The sequence below is a fragment of the Malaclemys terrapin genome, chromosome 13 (genome assembly GCF_027887155.1).
Source record: "Malaclemys terrapin pileata isolate rMalTer1 chromosome 13, rMalTer1.hap1, whole genome shotgun sequence".
In the NCBI taxonomy this organism is placed as follows: domain Eukaryota; kingdom Metazoa; phylum Chordata; order Testudines; family Emydidae; genus Malaclemys; species Malaclemys terrapin.
Window position 1 is genome coordinate 6,725,204 of NC_071517.1, and position 21,440 is coordinate 6,746,643.

The 21,440-nt window shown below is 43.5% G+C and overlaps 1 protein-coding gene across 2 annotated transcripts in view; it reads right to left on the reverse strand.

Annotated features, from left to right (window-relative positions):
• Positions 1–2,015: 2,015 nt before the first annotated feature.
• The window catches only part of AXIN2 (axin 2), a 29,624-nt gene continuing 10,199 nt past the window's right edge, over positions 2,016–21,440 (reverse strand). For both annotated transcript variants that reach the window (XM_054048059.1, XM_054048061.1), the window contains exons 4-11: positions 14,172–14,274; positions 11,870–12,010; positions 11,083–11,570; positions 10,730–10,912; positions 10,182–10,412; positions 9,428–9,523; positions 7,997–8,164; positions 2,016–3,802 (exon numbers count right to left, since the gene is read on the reverse strand). In XM_054048059.1, the coding sequence (XP_053904034.1) occupies positions 3,676–3,802; positions 7,997–8,164; positions 9,428–9,523; positions 10,182–10,412; positions 10,730–10,912; positions 11,083–11,570; positions 11,870–12,010; positions 14,172–14,274 (1,537 nt within the window). In that variant the 3' untranslated portion in view covers positions 2,016–3,675. The remainder of the gene's footprint in view (positions 3,803–7,996; positions 8,165–9,427; positions 9,524–10,181; positions 10,413–10,729; positions 10,913–11,082; positions 11,571–11,869; positions 12,011–14,171; positions 14,275–21,440) is intronic.

A 21,440-nucleotide genomic window follows, 5' to 3' on the forward strand; every position in this document is an offset into this window, starting at 1 on the left:
GGCCCCTGGGACAAGTTCAAAACAAGGTTTCTGAACAAGTCAAGGTAGCTGAACACTTTCAAAGTGTCACATTAAGGTGGTGTCTAATGATCTCCACATCCCACTTATCATTGAAACAGAAGAGTATTCACTTTTCATTCATTTTTAAAAGACTGTTCAAATACTCTTTCATCTCTGCTAAACGGCCTGCCATGTATTTGAAGCCGTTTTATTTTTTGTTTCTACAGACATCCGGGAAAAAAAAACAACAGAGGTGAGTATTTTGGAACATTGATAAAAAGATGCAAAGGCTCGTCTGGCAGTGAATGACTTCAAGCAGCCTCAAACACATTTATCTTCCCAAGAAGAATTAGGCACAGTGTGACTCATTTTAATAGCAGAAGAAAAATAATATTACTGTGCAGTGCTGAAGTTCCTAACTTTTGATGGTAGAATGGGGAAGGAAAAAAACACACCTTTCTTCCCCCATGTTGCTGACGTCTCCCTACCCATCCGTTATGTCCAGCTTATCAATTAAGATGAACCCCATGAACTTCAAAAGGTGTTTAATATAAAAGACACCAGGCATTTAAATGTGCAAGAGCGCCTGCAGCTTTTTTTATTTTTTAACTGAAGGATTCAGTTCTTAGTTCTGTGTACTCGGTATGTAGTTGAGCCCTTTGATAGAAGTTTTACTGATGTTTTAAATGAAGTCTTTTCATACACACAAAACAACCCAGATACTTTAAACTACATGGAAAAAAAAAAAAAAAAAAGAGGGTGGGGGAAAAAGCAATAGGTGCCACAGGTGTATCAAAAAGAAAAAGATTAGGCTTCAGTTACTAACACAACGGGCCAAAGGCATTCCCATGATCACTCTTCAAGAGCTACTTGCATGAGACTTGGAGGCTTGTCGGTGATTGCTTGGAGTCAGATTCATCCTTGGTGTAATGCTACTGAAACCAATAACTTCCACCAGGGATGAATAGGGCCTAATGAGGCTTGTTCATCCCTAAAACAAGTTTCTGCACCATAACATGAGAGAAGAGGAGCTTGTGGTTAAAGCATCAGACTGGCAGTCAGGTAATCTGGATTCAATTCTTGGCTCTGTCAGAGACTTCTTGTGGGACCTTGGAACAACTCCCGTGGGCTCCTAAATCGCTGAGTGAAAAGTGAAAAAAAAAAAAGTGGGATTTAGGCAATGAGATTTACTACCTCAGTGGTTTGAGCATTGGCTTGCTAAACCCAGGGTTGAGAGTTCAATCCTTGAGGGGGCCATTTAGGGAGCTGGGGCAAAAAAACAGTTGGGAAATTAGTCCTGCTTTGAGCAGGTTGGACTAGATGACCTCCTAAGGTCCCTTCCAACCCTGATCTTCTATACCTGGAGGAGGATTAAGTTACAGCAATCTAAGGCCACTTTCCTCCTGAATGAGACATCTACATCGGGGATTAATAGGCTTTGATTGATGCAGGTTGACTTCACACCTTTAGTTAATTTGCCTTAACTTTCTGGAGCGTCCTCCCCACTCCCCCAAGGCCTTGGCTACACTGGCGCTGTAGAGCACTGCAACTTGCTGCGCTCAGGCGTGTGAAAACGACCCCCTCCCCCCCGAGCGCAGTGAGTACAGCGCTGTAAAGCACCAGTGTAATCAGTGCCTGCAGCGCTGCACGCTCGCTCGCAGCGCTGCACGCTATTCCCCTCGGAGAGGTGGAGTACTTACAGTGCTGCGAGAGAGCTCTCACAGCGCTGGGAAGTCCTGAGTGTAGCCAAGGCCTTAAACTCCTAAGTACTCAAGTTACTTTTGAAACTGGGACTTACGGTTGTGTGTGTGAAAATTTTAGCCCTTACTGTGTCTCATAAGAGTAATAGTTCCTCTCCCTGACTCTTTGTCCGTCTTGTCTATTTAGATTGCAAGCTATCCAGGCCAGGGATAGCCCATAAACACAATGGGGACCAGAGCTCAGTCCGGGCCTTGAGGTGCTACCATCATTCAAAACCATAAACCTAAGACATTAAAAACCAGACCATATTAATTTGAAAAATATAAAATTTTAATAAAGGCTACATCTCTTAATTACAATAATTATTGTACCAAGTAATTTTCTTTAAATGAAACTCTTTATAATGCATAATTTACAGTATAAGTAGAACAAAATGCCATGGCAAAAGTCATGAGTACAGGACTTGTAATAAAAGGCATAAAATATATTTATACATAAACCCCTTAAACAAACAAGGGAAAGCTTGAACCCTGAATATAGGGCAACACATGGCAAAGTAACACCATGCCGGCACAGGTACTGTACTGAATAAATTTTCAAACACTAGAGATAGTGTATTATTATTTTTTCCACCATACATTTTCTACAATATATACAGACGTATTATACAAAGTAGCAATGGCAAACAGAATGCACAGATTAAGTTAATCAACACAAAACCCAAATGTAGAAATGCAAGGTCTTTCTTGGAAAAGGGTTGCTTTGTCCCAACACACGCACACCCACTCACACACACACTCATGCACGCACACCCACTCACACGAGGAAACTTTTCAAAGTGTTGCAAGGAGCTTCACCCACAACTCCCATTGGCTTGAATGGGTGTCATTTAGGTAAGACCAAAAAACGCATCAGAAAATTCACCCTGTCATATATGAATGTAGTTTAAATACAAGATGTGCTAACATTGAAGTAGAATTACCAACAAAATAAAAGGCTAGCTAGCTATGTGGAATACACATCTGGGTTTTAACCTGGCTTTTGCAATGTGTCCTTTTGGTGTGTTAACAATGTAAATGAAAACTGGCTTCTCTTACGGCCCTCCTCCTCGGTTTGGGATTGGCTGTAGTCTGCCTTGCGAAAGATAGGCACTGGACAGAACATGGAGTCCCACACAATGAGAGCAACAAAAAGAAAAAGCCTCACCACCCAGGGACAGAAACCAATTGCTGTTCCTATATTGCATCTAACATATTTAACACTTAAAGACCTTTATTACACATTAGAGCAGCTTAGATTAAAATGCACCAATCTCTAAATGAGTGAATGGCAGGACCATTTTTTTAAATTATTATTTCTTTAGAAAAGAATTTTATCTTCATTTGGAGAAATATTGGGCACAGCATAATTCCCCCACCCCCACCCCAATCCCTTTAAAGTGGTAGAAATTATTAATGCACTCCTAGAGCTGAACTCCCAAGTTGTAGCTTGTGGGACATAAAAAATAACCCCTTCAACTCTTTCCCCCTCTCCCCCCACAACCCCTCTTTTCACCATTGTTAAAGCAGCATATCCATAAACTGGACTTAAGGGAAAACAGACTGTTCAATAAATATCAATAAGGATTACTGGTAAGGTAAGCTATACACAGTTTCTCTTAGTCCATAGATTTCAGATCCCCAGGAAGTCATATATTATGTATGGAAGTCTCTCAAACATGGTCTGCATCTTCAATAGCCAACAGTGGTCATGTTTTTAATAAATAGTTCAGGGTTGTTGTTTTTTTTATCATCTCAGTACCCAACTCATGAATAATAAATGCCATTTTTTTTTCCTCTAAGGCTAATTTGGCAAAGTCTTCATAGGCCTCACTTTCTTCTTCATTGGTTCAAAACTTTCCTTCAAAGTTTTTGTTGTTGTTGCGTGTCCAAAGACATCTTTAGCTTAGGTTGCGTTAAAGAAACACAGATGCCATCAATCAATCCTCTCTACTTTCCCAAGAATCCTTCCTTCATACATGGGCAGAATTGTGTCGTCTTCCCAAATTTCTTCAAAAACTGCACCACAGTCAAATTCATCGCTTGCTTTTTTGAAATAATACCTGAGGGAGAAGGGGGGGGGAGGAAGCAGTTTAAATAATGAAGTGTTACTTTACAATTCTTTTTAGATAACAGCAGCAAACATTTCCAACAAAGGGTCCAATTCTCCTTTCACATGAGCGTAACAAGATAACCAAGAAAGTCCAATACCATTAAAATCCTCCATAACTCACAAGTGATCTGTTTGCATGCATCTGCCAATATTCGATTTAGAATGGATGCAACTGCAGCCAGCCCAAGCAGCGTTTGAGGAACAAGAGCAAAGGAATGGAGTATACTACTTAATAAAATAGGGCACCTCAGGGACAGTGCGCCTTGAACAAGTTATACATGTTGGCAGCAGATATTTTCAACAGGAGAAAATAAAAAGCAGAGCAAACTCTGGCCAAACATCTTACTTAACAAAATAAAAAACTAGTTTTTGTTCTCCTTTCTTTCATGCATAAATTCTGGGGCACAATATGGCATTGAGAAGCTTTTATTAAAAAAGGCTCTTTAGGAAAAAAAAAACCAAAAAAACAGTAACTCAAAGTCTGTCACATGCTTTCTGCAAAACAAGACTAAGTATGTGGCACTTCTCCCTTAGTCCAGTTTGTGAAACAGGGTGCCTTGCATTTAACAAAACTAAAACCATGCATCCACAGATATGGCTGTGTTTGTTCTCGGATGCTTCCTACTGGTCGCATGCAAAGAGCAATCTTGGTCAAGCTTGCAATATTTGACACTGGAAGGTCAAGTAGAAGTGTCCTGCATTCCTTCTCTTTTGCTCTGGGTCGTTAGATCATGAAGCCAATGCTCACCCAGACAAAAAGTGCCCCCACCCCTCTTGTGTCAAACAGTAAGGACCCCTCTATTATCCCGAATTAGACCGTTCAGCTTCTTGATTAAAGGTTCCTTTTATCCCTTTTCTAGCATTCTTCCTTCTAAGGCTGCTTAATTGCATATGCACAAATGAAGGGCTTCCATTCAGAAGGTTAGCATTTAAGGAGCCTGCCCGTCTGCTACCACACACCTCCTCCAATCTGCCCTGCTCTCTCGCGCTCTTTAAAAAGCGCTTTGTGATCTGATCACCAGCAAAAGAAAATCCTCATCAGATAAGATTTAAAAAAAAAAAAAAAAATCCCCTGCTCCGTAATTTTCAAACAAGGTGTTGGAGGGTTAAAGGTCATAACTTTTATAGGAGGATTCCCCAAAATTTAACTTGGATTTTTCACTTTATTAAAAACATGGATTGGGCTTTAGCAGTTTTAAAATAATGAGTTTGCTATAAAAATATTTAAAAACTAAACACCTAGTAACAAGAAGTTTTTAATTTATTTTTTAAGGCGAGTTAAATTAGGTAGGGAGAGAAGAGGGGTGAGTGAAACAGCTACATTTAGTCAAGGTACATTTACTTGGGTTTTTTTAAAGTCATTCCCAGTTGGACTGATGTACAGCATTGTGTTTTTAATGGTTCGGTCATGAAAATAACTCTTATTTAAGTTCTTCATACAAGGTTTGAACCTACACTCACTAAAGTCAATGGCAAAGCTCCCACTGATTTTAATGGTGCAGGTCAGAGCTGTAATTCCATGAGCCAGTAAGCCCAAAACAAAACCAAAAGGCAAAAAAATGTGAATGAGTTTTAAGGACTTTCTCCCCGCTTTCCCCATCCCCACCCCTCTTTCAGAGAGCAGCCTGCTTTCCCAATAACTTCCCACAAACAAACTCTGCTGGGGTTTACAAAAAAATGTTGTGTTTGTTTGAACACTGAATCTTTATTTAAGAAAACACACTATGACCTTTTACATAATTACAACCTTATTTCACACAGAGAGAGAGAGAGAGCGCGCGAGAGAAGCAAAGCAATATCCTCCCGCACATCATCTTCAAACAAGTCGCTCTGCACTTATTTGCTCACAGAAATGGGCTTTCCATTCAAACATGTTTTATGTGGCAAGCTCTGCTTCTCCTTTTCCCCCCTGACATCTGGCACCAATAGAATCTAGCAGGCCTGGTGTTGCTGTTCTGTTTTGAACTGCTGCCATGTTAAGATTACCCGACACCACCCAGTTTGTGTGTGTGTGTGTGTGTGTGTGTGTGTGTGTGTGTGTTAATGCCATCAGCATTAAAATTTTTTAATTTTATTTATTTATTTAAGAAAAAGACTGAAACACAATGTGCCGGGTGAATATCCCACTGCATAGTCAGACACCTGACTTTGGCACTGAAAAGGGAGCAATAATAGAGCTTTTAGGTACCCATGTTGCAAACTGATTCAATCAATAAAGAATTTTGAGAGTCGACCATTTATGCATGTCTTTGTGCATTAAATGAAAGGCAAAAGCTTCAAAGACATGCTTATTAAGTGTGCCTTAAAAAGAAATCAATGCCAGATGTGACCAAAGCAGTCTAGTTACTGCCTCCCCAGCACAGACAGACAGACACACACTCACTCTACTCTGGGTAACACGGCCCTCTTCCCTGAAGGTCACCTGCAGTTTCACTCAAAGTCCAGCCAAAAGTCAAAGCTTAGATCAAAATGATTCCCTGGAGGTACACACATTTGTGTAATTAGTTTCACCTTGTGTCTGTGCAAGATAAAATACTGGGCACGTACCCAAGTTCCTTTTATAAATTTCTGTATTGTCTTTACCCAGGTGTAAAGGGGAGAGATCTAAGCAAAACATTGTTTCATCCTTGTCAGTCACTTAAAAACATTTTCTAAAGTAATTACAGTCTGACAAGGCACAAATAATTGCACCTGCAGGGACTTTAAGGCCACAGAAGTTTTAATATCCTATTCAAGCACCCTAGCATCACAAGAAAGAATTTCATAGGAAACCGAATGAGATGTTCTGGAGGCACTAAATGACGGTTGAGAGAACAGGGTAATAGGAGAGACACCCTTTGCACTGCTTGGTTGCCAGTTCAGATCCAGCTCAAGTTGGTAGCAATTACAAGTTGTTGCCATCCGAAGGCAGTTGGGAGGGACGGGGGATATGGGGGTCTCAAACCCCAGCCCCACTGGACAAGCATCCACATAAAACAGAAAGCCACCAGGTGACTAGACTCTAGTGGACCTTTCAAAGCCAGTGAAGATTCACTGGTGGGACCACCTGGGGAAAGTTGTACTATTTTGACATTTCTGTGACTTCTGTCTCCAGAGGGCGCCCTCTGGCACCTGGGAGGAGTGCCGAATTCAAAACAAAAATTTAAAAATACTTAAACCTGGCTGTTTCTTTTGTACAGATGAAAGAGCCTCGTCAACCGATAGGACATGGTCAGTTCATTACTGAGCAGATCCGTTTGGCTAATACGGTAAAAAATAACTGAGGACAAAGCCACTGTAATTGGAATGAACGTTACAAAAAGACAGCAAACAGGGGAAACTGGCTTCTAAGCCGCAGATACCAGACACAATCTTAGACCATTAGAATTCCTTATATTCATATGGGTGGCTATAAGAAGGAGCGGGAAGACAGGGGGGCGGGGTTTGTTTGGTTTTTTAAGTGTCATTCAATGGAATTCATCCTCCAAGGCTTGGTATTTCTAACTGAAAGGCGCTTAGAAACAGGCCAAGAGCATCTGCAGGAACTCAACTAGGTTGAAAACAAAATTCCTGAAAGCATCTCTCACATCCCCAACCCCAGAATGAACCTACCTTACTTATGTGGAGGCTCTGCCAAAGGAGGCCAAGTGCCTCACAAACATTAACGCCCCTGTGAGGCGGAGAAGTGCCATTATCGCCATTATAGATGGGGAATGGAGCCACCGATAGATTAAGCTCAAGGTCTGGCAGGAAGTCAGAGGTAGAGGGAACTGAACCTAGATCTCTCAGAGTCCCAGCCCAACCCCGTAACCACAAGAGCATCTTTCCTTTTTGTGGGAGTCAACATGTAGGCAATAGCTGCCCATGGCCAGTGTTCTCTTATGCAATTCTTGGGGGACAGACATCAGGGGGGACATCAACCAAGCTCACTGACCCATGAGACAAAGCCAAGTTCAACAACATAGACCCAAGCCTGTCTCTCTAAACCACCCTGGCTTTGGTGGGGGAGTAGAAAAAGGACAGAAGAGAGTTGAGTGAGCCAGTACAGCCAACCTCCCGAAAAAGGTGCTGTACGTTTTTACTTGTGGGCGGGTTTGCAGAAACATATTTGCTGGTTATTTTGGTTCATAGTCTCAGCAGACGAAAGAAACCACGAGATTCTTACCTATAATTTCCCTTTTTGCTCAGCTGCTCTTTAAAGTGCCCAAGTGTCAGGCTCTGGGCCTTTAACATCCTCCTGTAGGGTATTTCTTCTCCACAAAAAAAATAAGTGACGACCAAGTCGCTGGACTGGGAGGCATGAACCACTGGGAGTTTCTTTGGCTCTTTGTGACTGCAACAAAAAACAAAGCATGTTTCTTATTTGGAAACAAAGACTTCACTGAAATCCAATATTTCTACTATAGACAATGGCAACCAGATTGATGCCAGGTTCGATTTGAAAGTCCGATGCAATGAAGGCAAACGTATGTGCCATGTTTGTATAGCACTTAACACGACAGGGTCCTGGCCCGCTTCTAGGTGCTGTGCTAATACAAATAATAAGAGGCTCATTCATGAACCATGCCTCAGAGCACACCTGTGCAACAGGGAACTGTTCCCATTTTATGGATGAGGGACAGAGATCACATGGTCTGCTGAGGCTCAAACAGTAACCCCCAGTGGTTAGGGCGCTAACCATTATGCTAAACACATTCCCATTAAGCCAAATTAACTATTTCATGTCTGGCCTTCAAAGGTCACAAAGATAACTCGCACCATTTTCATTCATAAAAATTATATGGCAGAGAATAACAGTTTAATTATTTCGCTCCAGGTATACACTCGTTAATGGGTGTTGCTGGAATTTCAAAGCCTGCCATTCAAAAACTGCTCAAAGCACTAAGAGGACTTGTCCCGAATGCACAGGTAGCATTACTGTAGCCGTGAACAACCAGGCAAAAATAAGGTGGACCTTGTTACTTGAAATGAGGAACACTTCTTAAAGAATAATAAAAAATTACTACATAACAAAATAGTAACAGTGCAATGAATGCCATGTAGCTAAATCCAGAACTACTTGTGAGGCAATGTATACTTGGCATGTCAAAAGGTCACAAAGTGTTAGTCCACAGTAATGTAGTCTTCCTAATTTGTTCTAAGTCTTTGTAGAGTGGCTTCAGAAAAAAAAGCTCCTAGCAAAGACAGCTGGTGGATTTAAGGTCAACCAATTAAAAATGAAAGACTCTAGTCAGGTGGCTTAGTCTGGACTTCAAACATTGCTCATTGCTTAAGATGAAGAGGGTAAAAAAGAAAACTTTAATTATTTAGGCCATTTTAGACCTCTCTGTAGCAGATTTCTTGTTAAAAGAACCATCCTGTAATTAGACTAATCCAATCTTTGTCCACTTTACAGGAATGCAAGTTAAAAAGAACCAGAAACAAGATTTTAAAATTTCTCTCTCTCTTTTTTTTTTTTTTAAAGAAAGAGAACAAAAGTATGTTTGAAAGACTAAACTTCAGATATAAAAATGTCTTCTATTTTCAAAGTGCCATCCATTTAATGTAAGTATAGTTAAAAGCCGTGGAAATACATGGAATGTATATATGTACATACTCTTCTGTAGTTAGACTTGCATTGCAAAAAGGGGCATTTCCCCCCTGAACAGAAGATGAGTGGTTTCGATCCCTCTGCTGATTTGAGGTTGAACATCTGAAGTTGGGGGATAAACAAACAAACAAAATTAAGTTAAAATACATCTTCTTAATTGAAGTCTTCTGTAGGACATTAAGTTCCCTCTTTGCATCAAAACACAATCAAAAGGAAGAATTAAGAATGCTATGGACTAATTTACCCTTCCGTATCCAAATGCACGATAAACAACCTAATTCAACACATTGTGATAGTGAGAGGCAGAACGTGGAATTCAAACTATTGAGGACTGGGGGGAAACAAAACAAAACGAAACAAAAACAATTAATCTTCGGGGCTTAAGTTATATGTTTTGTGGCAATGCGTCCCCTTTCTCACCTCCCATTACAAATCTGGACCTCTTCCTACAGTGGAAGGCAAGACTACATGCACATCACATAAAATTTCTAGCTACCTGGATGTCTACTGTTAGCTTGCTAAGTTCACCTGCCTGCCAGCCAGTAATGCCCCTTGGGAGATGGCGGGGAGCCTGCGGGAAGAAGGAAACAAGCAGCCTGAAATAAGGCTCCTCCTAAAGAAAGCCATATTGGTGATTCACACCCATTCCCTGCAGGGGGCGTCTGCCTCTCAGAGAGAACTAATAAAATGAGGCACTCAGGTCTGGAAAAGTTAAGGAGACTTTTCACTCCCCCTCCCCGCCATTCCCCTTTGTAGTTACCTTTGTTTCTGAGGCTTGGACACTTCCGCTAGCCTGCGGCAGGCTTCCTCCAGTTGGGCGAGGGTGTTGGGCGGGGTCAGCGGGGGCATGGTGGGATCCTGGACGAACGGGTGGGCAGGCTGTGCCCCACGTGAGTGATTGCTGTTCCCCCACAGGTGATGGCGGGCCGGGCGCTCACTGGGGATCCCTTTGGTAGACTCCAAATTGTAGGCCTTCTTTGTGCTTTGTGTGCTGGGGGGCGGAGTAGGGCAGGGGGGAGGAAGAGAAGAGGAAAGGAAAGGAACCGGCTTATAAAAGCTGGAAAATATGACTTCAATAGCAGCTCCTATTCTGCTCGCTCCCTCCCCAAAGTCTGTCATAACATGAAAAGGGTTTACTGCCAAAAACATGACATTTTTGTGGTTTTTCTGGTTCTGCAGAATGGCTTTTATATTAAACCGGAGGAGCAAAGAGTCTCATTTGTTTTTAGCGATTGTAAAAATAGACAGCCTATGTAATATATAAATATTTACCGGGAGCGATATTGCTGTAGACAGCTGTATATTTACCTATGAGGCTTGTGCTTATTTTGTCTCTCACTCTCCAGCATCCACTGCCAGACGTTCTGTGACCGATCTGCTTCGCCCCCAGGTAGCTGGAGCCCGGGCATTGCGGATAGCCCTGCTTCCCCGGCCGGCAGGGCGACGCCATCTGTTACTTTGCCGTTCCTCTTCGTCAGCGTGCCGGGTTTGCTAAGGATGAGATACCAGGGGACAGGGTTCCCCGCCCCCAGCAGGCACTGTTAATATCCTGGGCTCGTGTCATGACCACACTTCCCAATGTTATTAAGGAGCTAATTCCACCTGGTTTTCTAAATCAAGCCCACCTCCCTCTTACTGAAAAATAAACTCCTGTAACTTACCCAAACTGCTCCAGCGGAAGCTCCGTCCCTTTCGAGTGGCTCTTGCATTTCGAATAGCAGTTGGAGTCGCTGCCCCCAGGACAGAAGCACTGGACCCGCTGTGCTGCCTCGACTTCTATCTGCTCTTTAGTCTTGGGGATGGTGTGGTGGTGGATGTAGTGGTGGTGGACGTGCTTGGTGGTCTGCTTGGTGATAAATCCTTTACTGATGAGAGTGCAGGCAGCGGGCAACGCCGGGCTTGGCTGTGGCTTGCCTCCCGGGAGGCGGTCCGGGGAGTGGGAGCGGGGGCTGTGCCGCCCCATGCCAGGTGACTGGCAGCCGGGAGTCTTCAGCACTCGCGATAGATGGTCATCCAGGATCGCCTGCGGGTCCTCCTCGTAGCTGCCGGATGGCAGGAGAGTGAGCGAGTGCTGCTGATGCTGAGTGGTTGCTGCCTCCCGATTGGTCTGCGTGTTGGCAGGTAGCTCTGATCCCTCCTTCTCTTCTTCCTTGAAGGTGCAACATTAGTAAGAACTAAATAAAAAGCACAGGGTGCCAGCTGCACTGGAACAGGGGCTCTTCCCACTAGGCGAGCGGGGAAAGCAGAGCGTGCATTGCTGCTGGACAGCAGACACACCGGTACTGAGGACAGATCATTAAAGCATGCAAAATACAGCTTACAAAGAAAAGCGGTCTTCCATTACACTAAGTGCAGACAGGCTATGCCGCTCCTTCCCACCCCCAAGAAAGATGTCGGCTCAGCAGGCGCCAAGCACCACACCGGCGCCGGAGGGGTTAATCCTCCTACCTCTTTGATTTGCTGTAGCCTCTCCTCCAGACTATCCATCGTTTCTTGCTCTTGCTTCAGCTTTTCCAACCGGGAGATCAGTTCAGCCGCGAAGGTTGCTGGTTCCACAGGGGTCATTTCCTTAGGAAGACGGTGGGTTCTCTACACAGAGCAGGGACAAAAGGGGTAAGTCATGTTTAGCAGGCAGTGCAAGCACTTTAGCTGGTGCACCATTTCTGGCCCCACTATGCTTGTTGTGTCTCCATGTTTGGATGAAGAGACTACCGCAAGTAGGCATCGCCTGCCCTGGATTTTTATGAGCTAGTGCTGTGGCCTCATGGAGTGACATCCTTCCCACTAGCGTTTGCCTTCGGCAGGAGCAGTTGGTCGCACTCCGAGGAACCCCGCCTGTTCTCTCTGTAGTACAACCAGCCCATCAGTAGCTACTCTGAAGTAGAAAATCTTCAAAGACTGTTGTCAAACATCAAATAAAAAAAAAAAAAAAAAACCTCTGAGGTGGGAGGGAGAGCCTTTAACTGAAGGAATAAAGTGGAGTATAAACAGAAAGGAGTTGGAAATTAAAAAAAATAAGATGGGGGAGAAAAAGGGAGAAAAAAAAAAAGTCAAACAGTTGCAGATCAGAGAAGTGCTGGTAATTTATTTCCTGGCTACACACTGGGCACCTTTGAGGTAGTGTTGTCTCAACAGTGTCCTAGATCTCCCTCTCCCCCCCTCCCCCAATCTCTTTGTACAGAAAATGAAGAAAGCTGCTGCAGGCTAGTAGTGGGACACTGCTGAGCTTGGCTGCCTCAAGCAGATCTATCAAGGGAAAAAGGGAACATCTCCAAATCAAGTGCAGAATATAAAAAGGCAAACGAGAATTTCTGCCAAAAGAAGCAAACATGGGAGAAAAGAAAGAGAAACCACCCACCAGAGTTCTTCCTCCTCCTTCCTGTCATCTTCTCCCCCCAAACACACCCCACTCTTCGCCCTCACCCCTAGCTTCCCCTCTGCCCCCCACCTTTTTTTTTTTGAAGCAGAAAGCTGAACTGCCAACTCTTCCACGTACTACCCACCAGATGAGGCAGGGCCTCTCTCCGACAACCACTTAGCTCCAGAAATGATGTGAGGGTAGAAAAAGGCCGCTCTGCTGGAATTGTCACTCTTACACAAGCCAGCTCTATTCAGTCCCTGATCAAAGCACTGCCTTACAGAGAAAGTCGATTTGCACGCCCTGGGACAAAATAATCTAATTTACAAGCTCAGGCTACAGAACTTTCTTTATAGAAGGGGGTGAAGAACACCCTCCCTTCCAAAAAATAAAATCCCCATTCAATCCAACATACCCCCCCCACCACCACCACACACACACCCCCCAGAAACAGTATCTAAAATGTCTTGCTGCTTAAAAAAGAAGAAAGAGGAATTTTGGAATATTAATCTCAAGACAAGATATGTTTCTACTTGTCTGTGTAAACAGTTTATTCACTGCAAGAACCAGCAGCACCTTCCTGAAGTCTGCACTGAATCAACAAGTCAATGAGTTAGTTTTCAGGAGCAACACAACTAGAAGAACTGGATTTCCTCAAAACCAAGGCAGAAGTTGTTTTATTATTATTGTTAGAAGGCACATACTGGCTACCAATCTCTCTCTTCTGAGAAGCTAGTAAATCCTATTAACTGCCAACTGTGTTTTTGAAGTCTTGGGGCAGTACAGGAAAAGCAAAACACAACCCTCATCAGAGCACAGAAGCTGTGAACATGGTGGAGGGGGGAGAGGGAGAAGGTTAGATTTAGACAGGAAGGACCCACGCAGCCATGTTCATATCTATACAATCAACCAGATGGGGTGCTCCCAGCTTGAACCCAGAAGGTGAGCTCTAGTCAACGATCCAGAGAAAGGCTAAAAACCTTACACAGAACCCAACCAGTGACCAAAGCAACCCTATGCAAGCAAACTTTTCAGGAGTGTTTTAAGCTGATGTTTGGGGTTTATAGAATATAAATAATTATATAACAGAATAAGCCCAAAGACCTCAAGCCAATGGAAGTAAGAATAATAAGCCAGGTCCTCTGGGTTTCTGTAGCTCTATTGACTCCAGCTGAAGAGCTGACCCATCTATTCGCTTCTCTTCTTGAAGCTGTCAATCTTTGCATTCAGAGACAAAAGGATGCAACAAGCTAATGAGAAGGAAGCCATTTTCCTCCCTTCCCTGTAAACCTGCGATGATTTCTCCCAGTCTCTTCCAGGTGTTGCAATGTCTAGCATTATTAGAGGGCCTTCTCTCCAGCCATTTTTCAGAGAACTCTGCATCAGACTTACCGGAAAATGAGGTAGAGAAACTTGACCATTGGCTTTAACGCTACGATGCATTTCCCTCTGGAGCTGCTTCTTGCTCCCAAGTCTATAAGGAGGGATTCCATCTCTGCAAACGGAAAGACAAGTCACAGTCAACCAGGATATCCTAGGCCTACTTATTTCAACTTAGTATGCTGCAAATCAATGGACCATTGCAAGTACTTTCCACAACAGAAGACAGAATTCAAAATGATCTAATCATTTTACTGTTCCCAGCAAGCCCCCTCCATGTTCTTTGAAATAATCTAAACAGACTGAGGGTCCTGATTTTCAGAAGTCCTGAGCACTGAGGATTCCAACTGAAGTCAATAAGTCTATGGATGTTTAATGCCTCTGAAAAAAGAAACCAAGCCTTAGTCACTAGGCCTGGATGTTCAGTAGCTGAGCGAGATCTGCAGAGCAAGCTCCGTCCCCCTTCGTGTAGGCATCTGAATGTGGATAGATCCCTGCTGAGTCCCATTGACTTCAACAGGGCTCTGCCCGTACACAGCAGCTTACTGGACTGGGGCCTTCCATAATAGGTTTCACACACTCCTTACACTTGTTCTGTATGTCACTATAGACTGTAGGGGGGCTGATAGGTCTAAAGCACTTCATAGATTGCCAACACTATGCAGATAAGATAACAAAATGATTGGTCACAAAGGGCTCCCCCCCTAGGTGGGACCCAAGATGCCTCTTCTGCCTTCGAGGTTGTCATGCACAAGCCAGTAAAGTCACTACAAGGTGCAGCAACAGAACACAGGCTCCAAAAGCTATGGGACATCATTCTTCTTCTTGGCTATGTCAGCCCATTGGGATAAAGCAATCAAACAAAAAAAATCCCCAGACCAAGTGAGAAGAGCTATGAAAATTGCCATCAAGAGAGCAGAAGCAATAATTTTTCTCTAGCAATGAGGTATGCTGTCATCTAGTCATGCAAAAATTTACCCACATTAGTATTAAGAATATAAGAACAGCCATACTGGATCAGACCAAAGGTCCATCTAGCCCAGTAACCTGTCTTCTGACAGTGGCCAGTGCCAAGTGCGTCCGAGGGAATGAACAGAACAAGTAATCATCAAGGGATCCATCCCATATCGCCCATTCCCAGCTTTTGGGAAAGAGTTTAGGGACACTTCAGAGCATGGTTTTGCATCCTGGCTAATAGCCATTGATGGACCTATCCTCCATGAATAAATGAACTTTGAGCAGGGATAGTCCAGTGTTTGAAAAGCATGACTACTAGTCTCAGATTTCCCATAAATTTGAGGCACAACCATGGTCTTTGTGCTCCAGTCTCTCCACCCCCCACCCCCTCAAATCCTTAAGCGATAATACAGCACCATGTTGGATAGGGAGGTAACACCTGAGTATTAATATTTGTAGAATGCTCTGAAGTCCTTAGATATAAGGACCTATAGAAGAGTAGAATATAAATTCCACTCACAGCCAGTGAAAAGACTATTATGCACTTCTCCCTTTCTGTACCATCTCTCCCCTCCCACACAACCCCTATTTTCCTTTCTCCCCTCCCCAAAAAAAAAAACCCTCACACCACTCCCTCTCTCTCACACAAATCCCATTTTAAGATGGCAAGCACTAAACATTTATGCTCATGATGAAAGAAGGGGCAATAAAAGTATGAAAATATCTATTGAACTTGGCTTGGAGGCCCTGCCCCTCGCAACAACACATGAGTAGGGGTTGGATTGTAGCCAGGTTGAGCAGCAGTTATGGGGACAGAGGAGGAAGGAAGTCAACGCTCATCACGCGGATTGGGTGAGAGGGATTTTGTTCTTGGAGGGTTACCGAGGTGAGGATGTTTTAAATGAGACTGTCCATACAGAGGAATTAAAGGCCCCCTGCATCTTTTCCACCAGAGTAAGACTGTCTGCTTTCGTATTATTTGACAGAAATTCCATGTTATGTCAAGTATCCACCTGCCTGGGCTAGTACTGTACATAAAGTCCTTAGAAGTCCTTAGATATAAGGACCTATAGAAGAGTAGAATATAAATTCCACTCACAGCCAGTGAAAAGACTATTATGCACTTCTCCCTTTCTGTACCATCTCTCCCCTCCCACACAACCCCTAATTTTCCTTCCCCCCCCCCCAAAAAAAAAACCCCTCACACCACTCCCTCTCTCTCACACAAATCCCATTTTAAGATCCACCACCATTATGGCAGCATGGCACTTCCCACTCTCACAACAGTGAAAGGACTAAGGCCATGCACATGCTTCAATGTTTGGGTGCCCAGCCTGAGACAATTTGAAGAGGCCAAATTTTCAGAAAGTGCCAAGCATCCACCCCCAAGGGGCTAGGGGGGACATGAAGGAAAGCAGGCCCCATTGTAGTTTCTTGAGTTGAGTACCCAAATGTTGAGGCGCACAACCCCTAGTCATCTGTGAAAGTCTTGGCCTAGTGCTTTCTAAGTTTCCATTACAAAGCAACTAATTCAGAAGCGATACGGAGTAGCAAAGACTGAAGAAAAAGGTCAAACCAGTTTATTGTTTGAAACTTTGGAAAATCCAGACAGAACAGAGCATTGGTCAAGAGAAGAGATGTTTGGGGCAATGTTTAACAGAGTGGACAGCCAATGTCTCCAGTGATGATTATGTCACAAGCAAAGTGAGTTTAGGGTGCCTCAGTTCAGTTCCTAATGAAAATCTGCCTTCAATTCTGCCTCAGGTAGGTCTGCACAGAGCCCCATATGGGAACACACTCTGGAGAATCACGCATAGCATCTGTCTGCACTGTTTCATACCACGACCGGGGTTATCAGTCATTATCGCAAGCACTAAACATTTATGCTCATGATGAAAGAAGGGGCAATAAAAGTATGAAATTATCTATTGAACTTGGCTTGGAGGCCCTGCCCCTCGCAACAACACATGAGTAGGGGTTGGATTGTAGCCAGGTTGAGCAGCAGTTATGGGGACAGAGGAGGAAGGAAGTCAATGCTCATCACGCGGATTGGGTGAGAGGGATTTTGTTCTTGGAGGGTTACCGAGGTGAGGATGTTTTAAATGAGACTGTCCATACAGAGGAATTAAAGGCCCCCTGCATCTTTTCCACCAGAGTAAGACTGTCTGCTTTCGTATTATTTGACAGAAATTCCATGTTATGTCAAGTATCCACCTGCCTGGGCTAGTACTGTACATAACACACACACTGAAGCCTGCACAAACACTAACCAAAATGCAACAGCATGGATGGAGGAGAGGTGGGGTGAGGTAGGAGATAAGCCTGTCCTGCAACATCCCTGCCTGAAGCCCACGCATTCAGGGCTCCAGGAACTGAGAGGGGATAGCTGAGGGAGGGAACAGAACCACTGTCTATAGCATTGCTCCCCTCCAAAATCAGCAGAAATATACAACCTGAACAGCTCACCCCAGTCCTGCTTATCTTGGCCATGGCATTCTGTGGCGAGGGTTAGAAGGACAACTCTGCTGCCAGTCCCTTCCACGTCCGACGGATCCCTCCAAAACACTCCGTGCTCCAGCTTTGGGGACGACAGCCTTTAGAGGCCAGACCTTCAGCACCAGCCATGGGGGCAGTAATGGAAAGCAAGCTGGAATTTACAGAGTTGCAGTGCTTCCCACGGGGATGTAGCTCCTACCAAACCGGGATGATTTGCCTCATAGTAAAAAGGCATCTCTGCCCTATCAGCCGCAAAAAGTGACCGTAGGACAGAACTTCCATCTCCATTTAGACGTGCCTGGTTTGGGTTGGTTTAAAGTTAATCACTTTCGTGTCATGTAAGAATTTTGAGTCAGCACCATTTTCAGTCAATAAGCAGCCAGGATTTTCCAAGCATGGTACGTTTGTTCTTTAAGAGCAGCCCAGGCAGCTGTCGGACAACTGACAACACTGGCTTGGAAACAAGCATACGAACACCTCTCCAGCCATGGTCAGGCTTATTCAGAGCCGCAATGAGATAGCTGCAGGTGGAAGACAACAAAGGGGTGGGGCGTGGGGTGTATATGTCATAGATAACTGCAGAAAAGGTATGGAAAAGATGACACCAACATGGGCTAGCGAGAAGGGGGCCCCGATTCTCTCTTCAATGCAGTTACACGAGTCAGGATCAGCTCCTGCTCATACAGCTTGTAACAAGATACAGTTTTTAAAAAAGAAAGACATTTCACGGAGATGGGAAGGTTACTTAGTAGCCTTGGGAGAATCAGGCCTTCTAAAGAAGGAAGAGACAATTTTGTAGTTGGTTTGATGTCTGCTTTTTAAATGTAGGCCTTCCACATAAAATGAGGAACAGGGGATGATGCCAGGTTTAAGGGGGAAACAAGAATGGGCAATCACTTATTACAGACAAGACATGCAGCTGGAGTTGGGAGTTTACAGCCAGCCTGGGTGCAATAAGAAAAAGATATTACAGAAAAATCTGAAGCTGAAATGTGTATAGGCCACAGTGACAACTAGAAAGTGCCTTTTATTGTAAAGGGTTAGGCTTTGCCAGATGTTATAGAGCATAGCACAGGATTACTATTTGGAGCGAAGAGGGGGTGTTGTGTTTTGTTTTTAAAAACAGAGTTCCTCAAATAGGTCATTTCAATATAACCTTCTTCTCTTTCTCCAGCAGTAAACATATGCACTCACATTTCTTGGCTACTAAAAGCTGTGGGCTGAAGAGCTACAGAGTTTAGGCACTAAACAGTATAGTTTAATTATAAACATTTCAGCTACCCAGTCTGGTGCTAAGCCAACCTCTTTCTGGGGGAAACACTAGTTTGAAATCTTCTTTCCAGTCAGCTGCCATTTAAACTGAGCCAATTATCTTAGCCTTTTGACTCAGATGTGCCTGACCTAACCTGAATGTAGTTTTACTGCTGCTTTGAAATATCAGACTCATGCGCATATGCATTCACTCCCATCTTCATTTGGCAACGGCTCTGAAACAAGCCTCTGATCTTGCCAACATCAAAAGCCTGGTTTGTAAGATAAGGTAATATTTGAAGTTCGCTCAGCAGCATTCCCCTGTGTCCAAAGTAAATCCATAAATAAGATATAAGCAAATAAAAAAAAAAATCCCCTTTCCTCTTCCCTCTCCCCCAATCAAGAAAGGGAAATTTGCATGATGCTTCATGGCTATTACAAAATTAAATTTATACTTGACATTTAAAAAACGAACACACACACACACACACACACACACACACACACACACAGGGTGTGTATTGTTTGGCAATTTTACCTATAGCTGCAATTCATTAGATTTTTTAATAAAATTCATACCTCACTTTACTGGTATGACTGACATAGGCTTTATGGGACAAATTCTGCTCTTCAGTTTACATCAGTATGAACAGGGAGTAACTCCACTAGGAGCTGATTTGCATTTACACTGGTTTAATAGTAAAAGCCTTGTGTGAAAGCTGGCGTGCTGCACACTTGCAGCAAGAAAACACCAGGACACAGCTTGTGACAACGGTGGGAATCCACGCAGCAGAACTTTTTAGAAAGTTCTCAGAATCTCTCGCAAAGTCCATTTTCTACATAATCCAAGGCAGAGAAGAAAACTAATCCCAGACATTTTATGCACGTTGCATTACAATATTGGCAATAGCTGCTGACGTTTCTGTAGAGGCAGTTTTACTTAAATCAGGCCTTAGCTATGGTAATTTTGCAAGTTTAGTTGTTCTACCATCCTGCACGCACACGCGCGCGCACACACGAAAAATAAAACACCTCACACACACCACCACTTCCAGTAGTTGGGCCATTCCCACCCCCCGTGGAGTAAGTCTGGCTAGAGGGAGTCCTGCACTTTCAAAGATTCAGGGACTGGCTCAGTTTATAGCAGGAACTATTACTTTTCTAGGTTTGTCTCTTAACACTATGTAAACCTGCATTCTATTGAAATCCACACATGCCCTCTCTTCTCTCATTTCTTCCCTGTCCCGTCCCTCTCCCCCCCCCCCAAAAAAAAAAAAAAAAAAAAAAAAACTTGAAGCTCCTAGCAGTTTAATCAGCCAAGCTTCCCCAAGCTCCTCTCAGTCTGCACTGGCTATTGTTACGGCAGGAAAAAACAGCCAGGCTCCTTTCATGCACTGCTTTATGGGGAGCTCCTATTCACTTGTTCAAGTAAATTTCAAAGCGGCCTGCTACCCTCTTATCCCCTCTAAGCTCCCCTAGACTAACAATAGGCTGAAAGCGATTCAGTTAAGCCTTTCATCCACCATGCACTTTATTTCTCACTCAGTGCTCTCATCTGTATAAGGCCTACAATTGGCATTGCTGTGAAGAGAGGGTCTAATCCTAGCCCTGTGAATCCCAAGTGACCCTACATTGGTCCAGAAATGACTAACCCAATGAATGCTCTGTTGACACATGATCACATACAACTAGAGCCAGTAAGAAGAAATAAAGAAGTCACCCTATGATTCAGCTCTTTTATTTAATGCCAATATTGTTCAATAAGCGAATCCAGTGGGACAACAAGCTATTTTTTCCATAATATCAGTTCAAAACACACATGTGCATTTTAAAAAAAATAAAATAAACGCATCTGTACATCGAGGATGTTTTGTAAAAAAAACGTGCTCTGTTTTCCATTAAAGCGTGTGTACATCATCAGGCAGCAGACTGGTGACTTTAAAAAGCCAGCAAGCAGATCTTTAGGGGGGGGAAAAACTATACACTATACACATCCAACAGAGACATTGAAGGAGTTGCAGTTATGAGATTAAGGCCTTGAACACACTACTTTATTTAACAAACACCTTTTCCAAAGGACTGGGTCCATTTCAGTGGCATGACCTGCACTTAATTATACTTCCTTTCATCAAATGATCTCAAAGTGCTTTCCAGATATTAATGAATTAAGTCTCAGTACACCCCCAGGAGGAAGGAAAAAAAAGTGTCATTATCCCCATTTTAAAAGTTAAGCAACTTGCCCAAGGTTATGCAGCCATCTGTGGCAGAGCCCAGACCTCATGATTCTCAAGCTTGGTCTTCAACCACAGGCCCATCCTTCCTCTCCTCCACAGGCTCTTAAGACTCTTGACATTTTAATCCATAAAGCTCCATTCAAACAATTCTCTGAAAGATCGTCATCTGCAGCTATTGTCCCTTCAGGTCAGTAACCCTGTTAGTGTTGATTCTGACATTACTGGTGAACCCGAATTACAGAAAGCAATTCCTGTAGAAAGTTGTGTGTGTTTTTTCAAATGATAAATCAAATACTATTGGAGGCTTGGCCTTCAAATAAAAAGGCGTGATGAACTATAAATA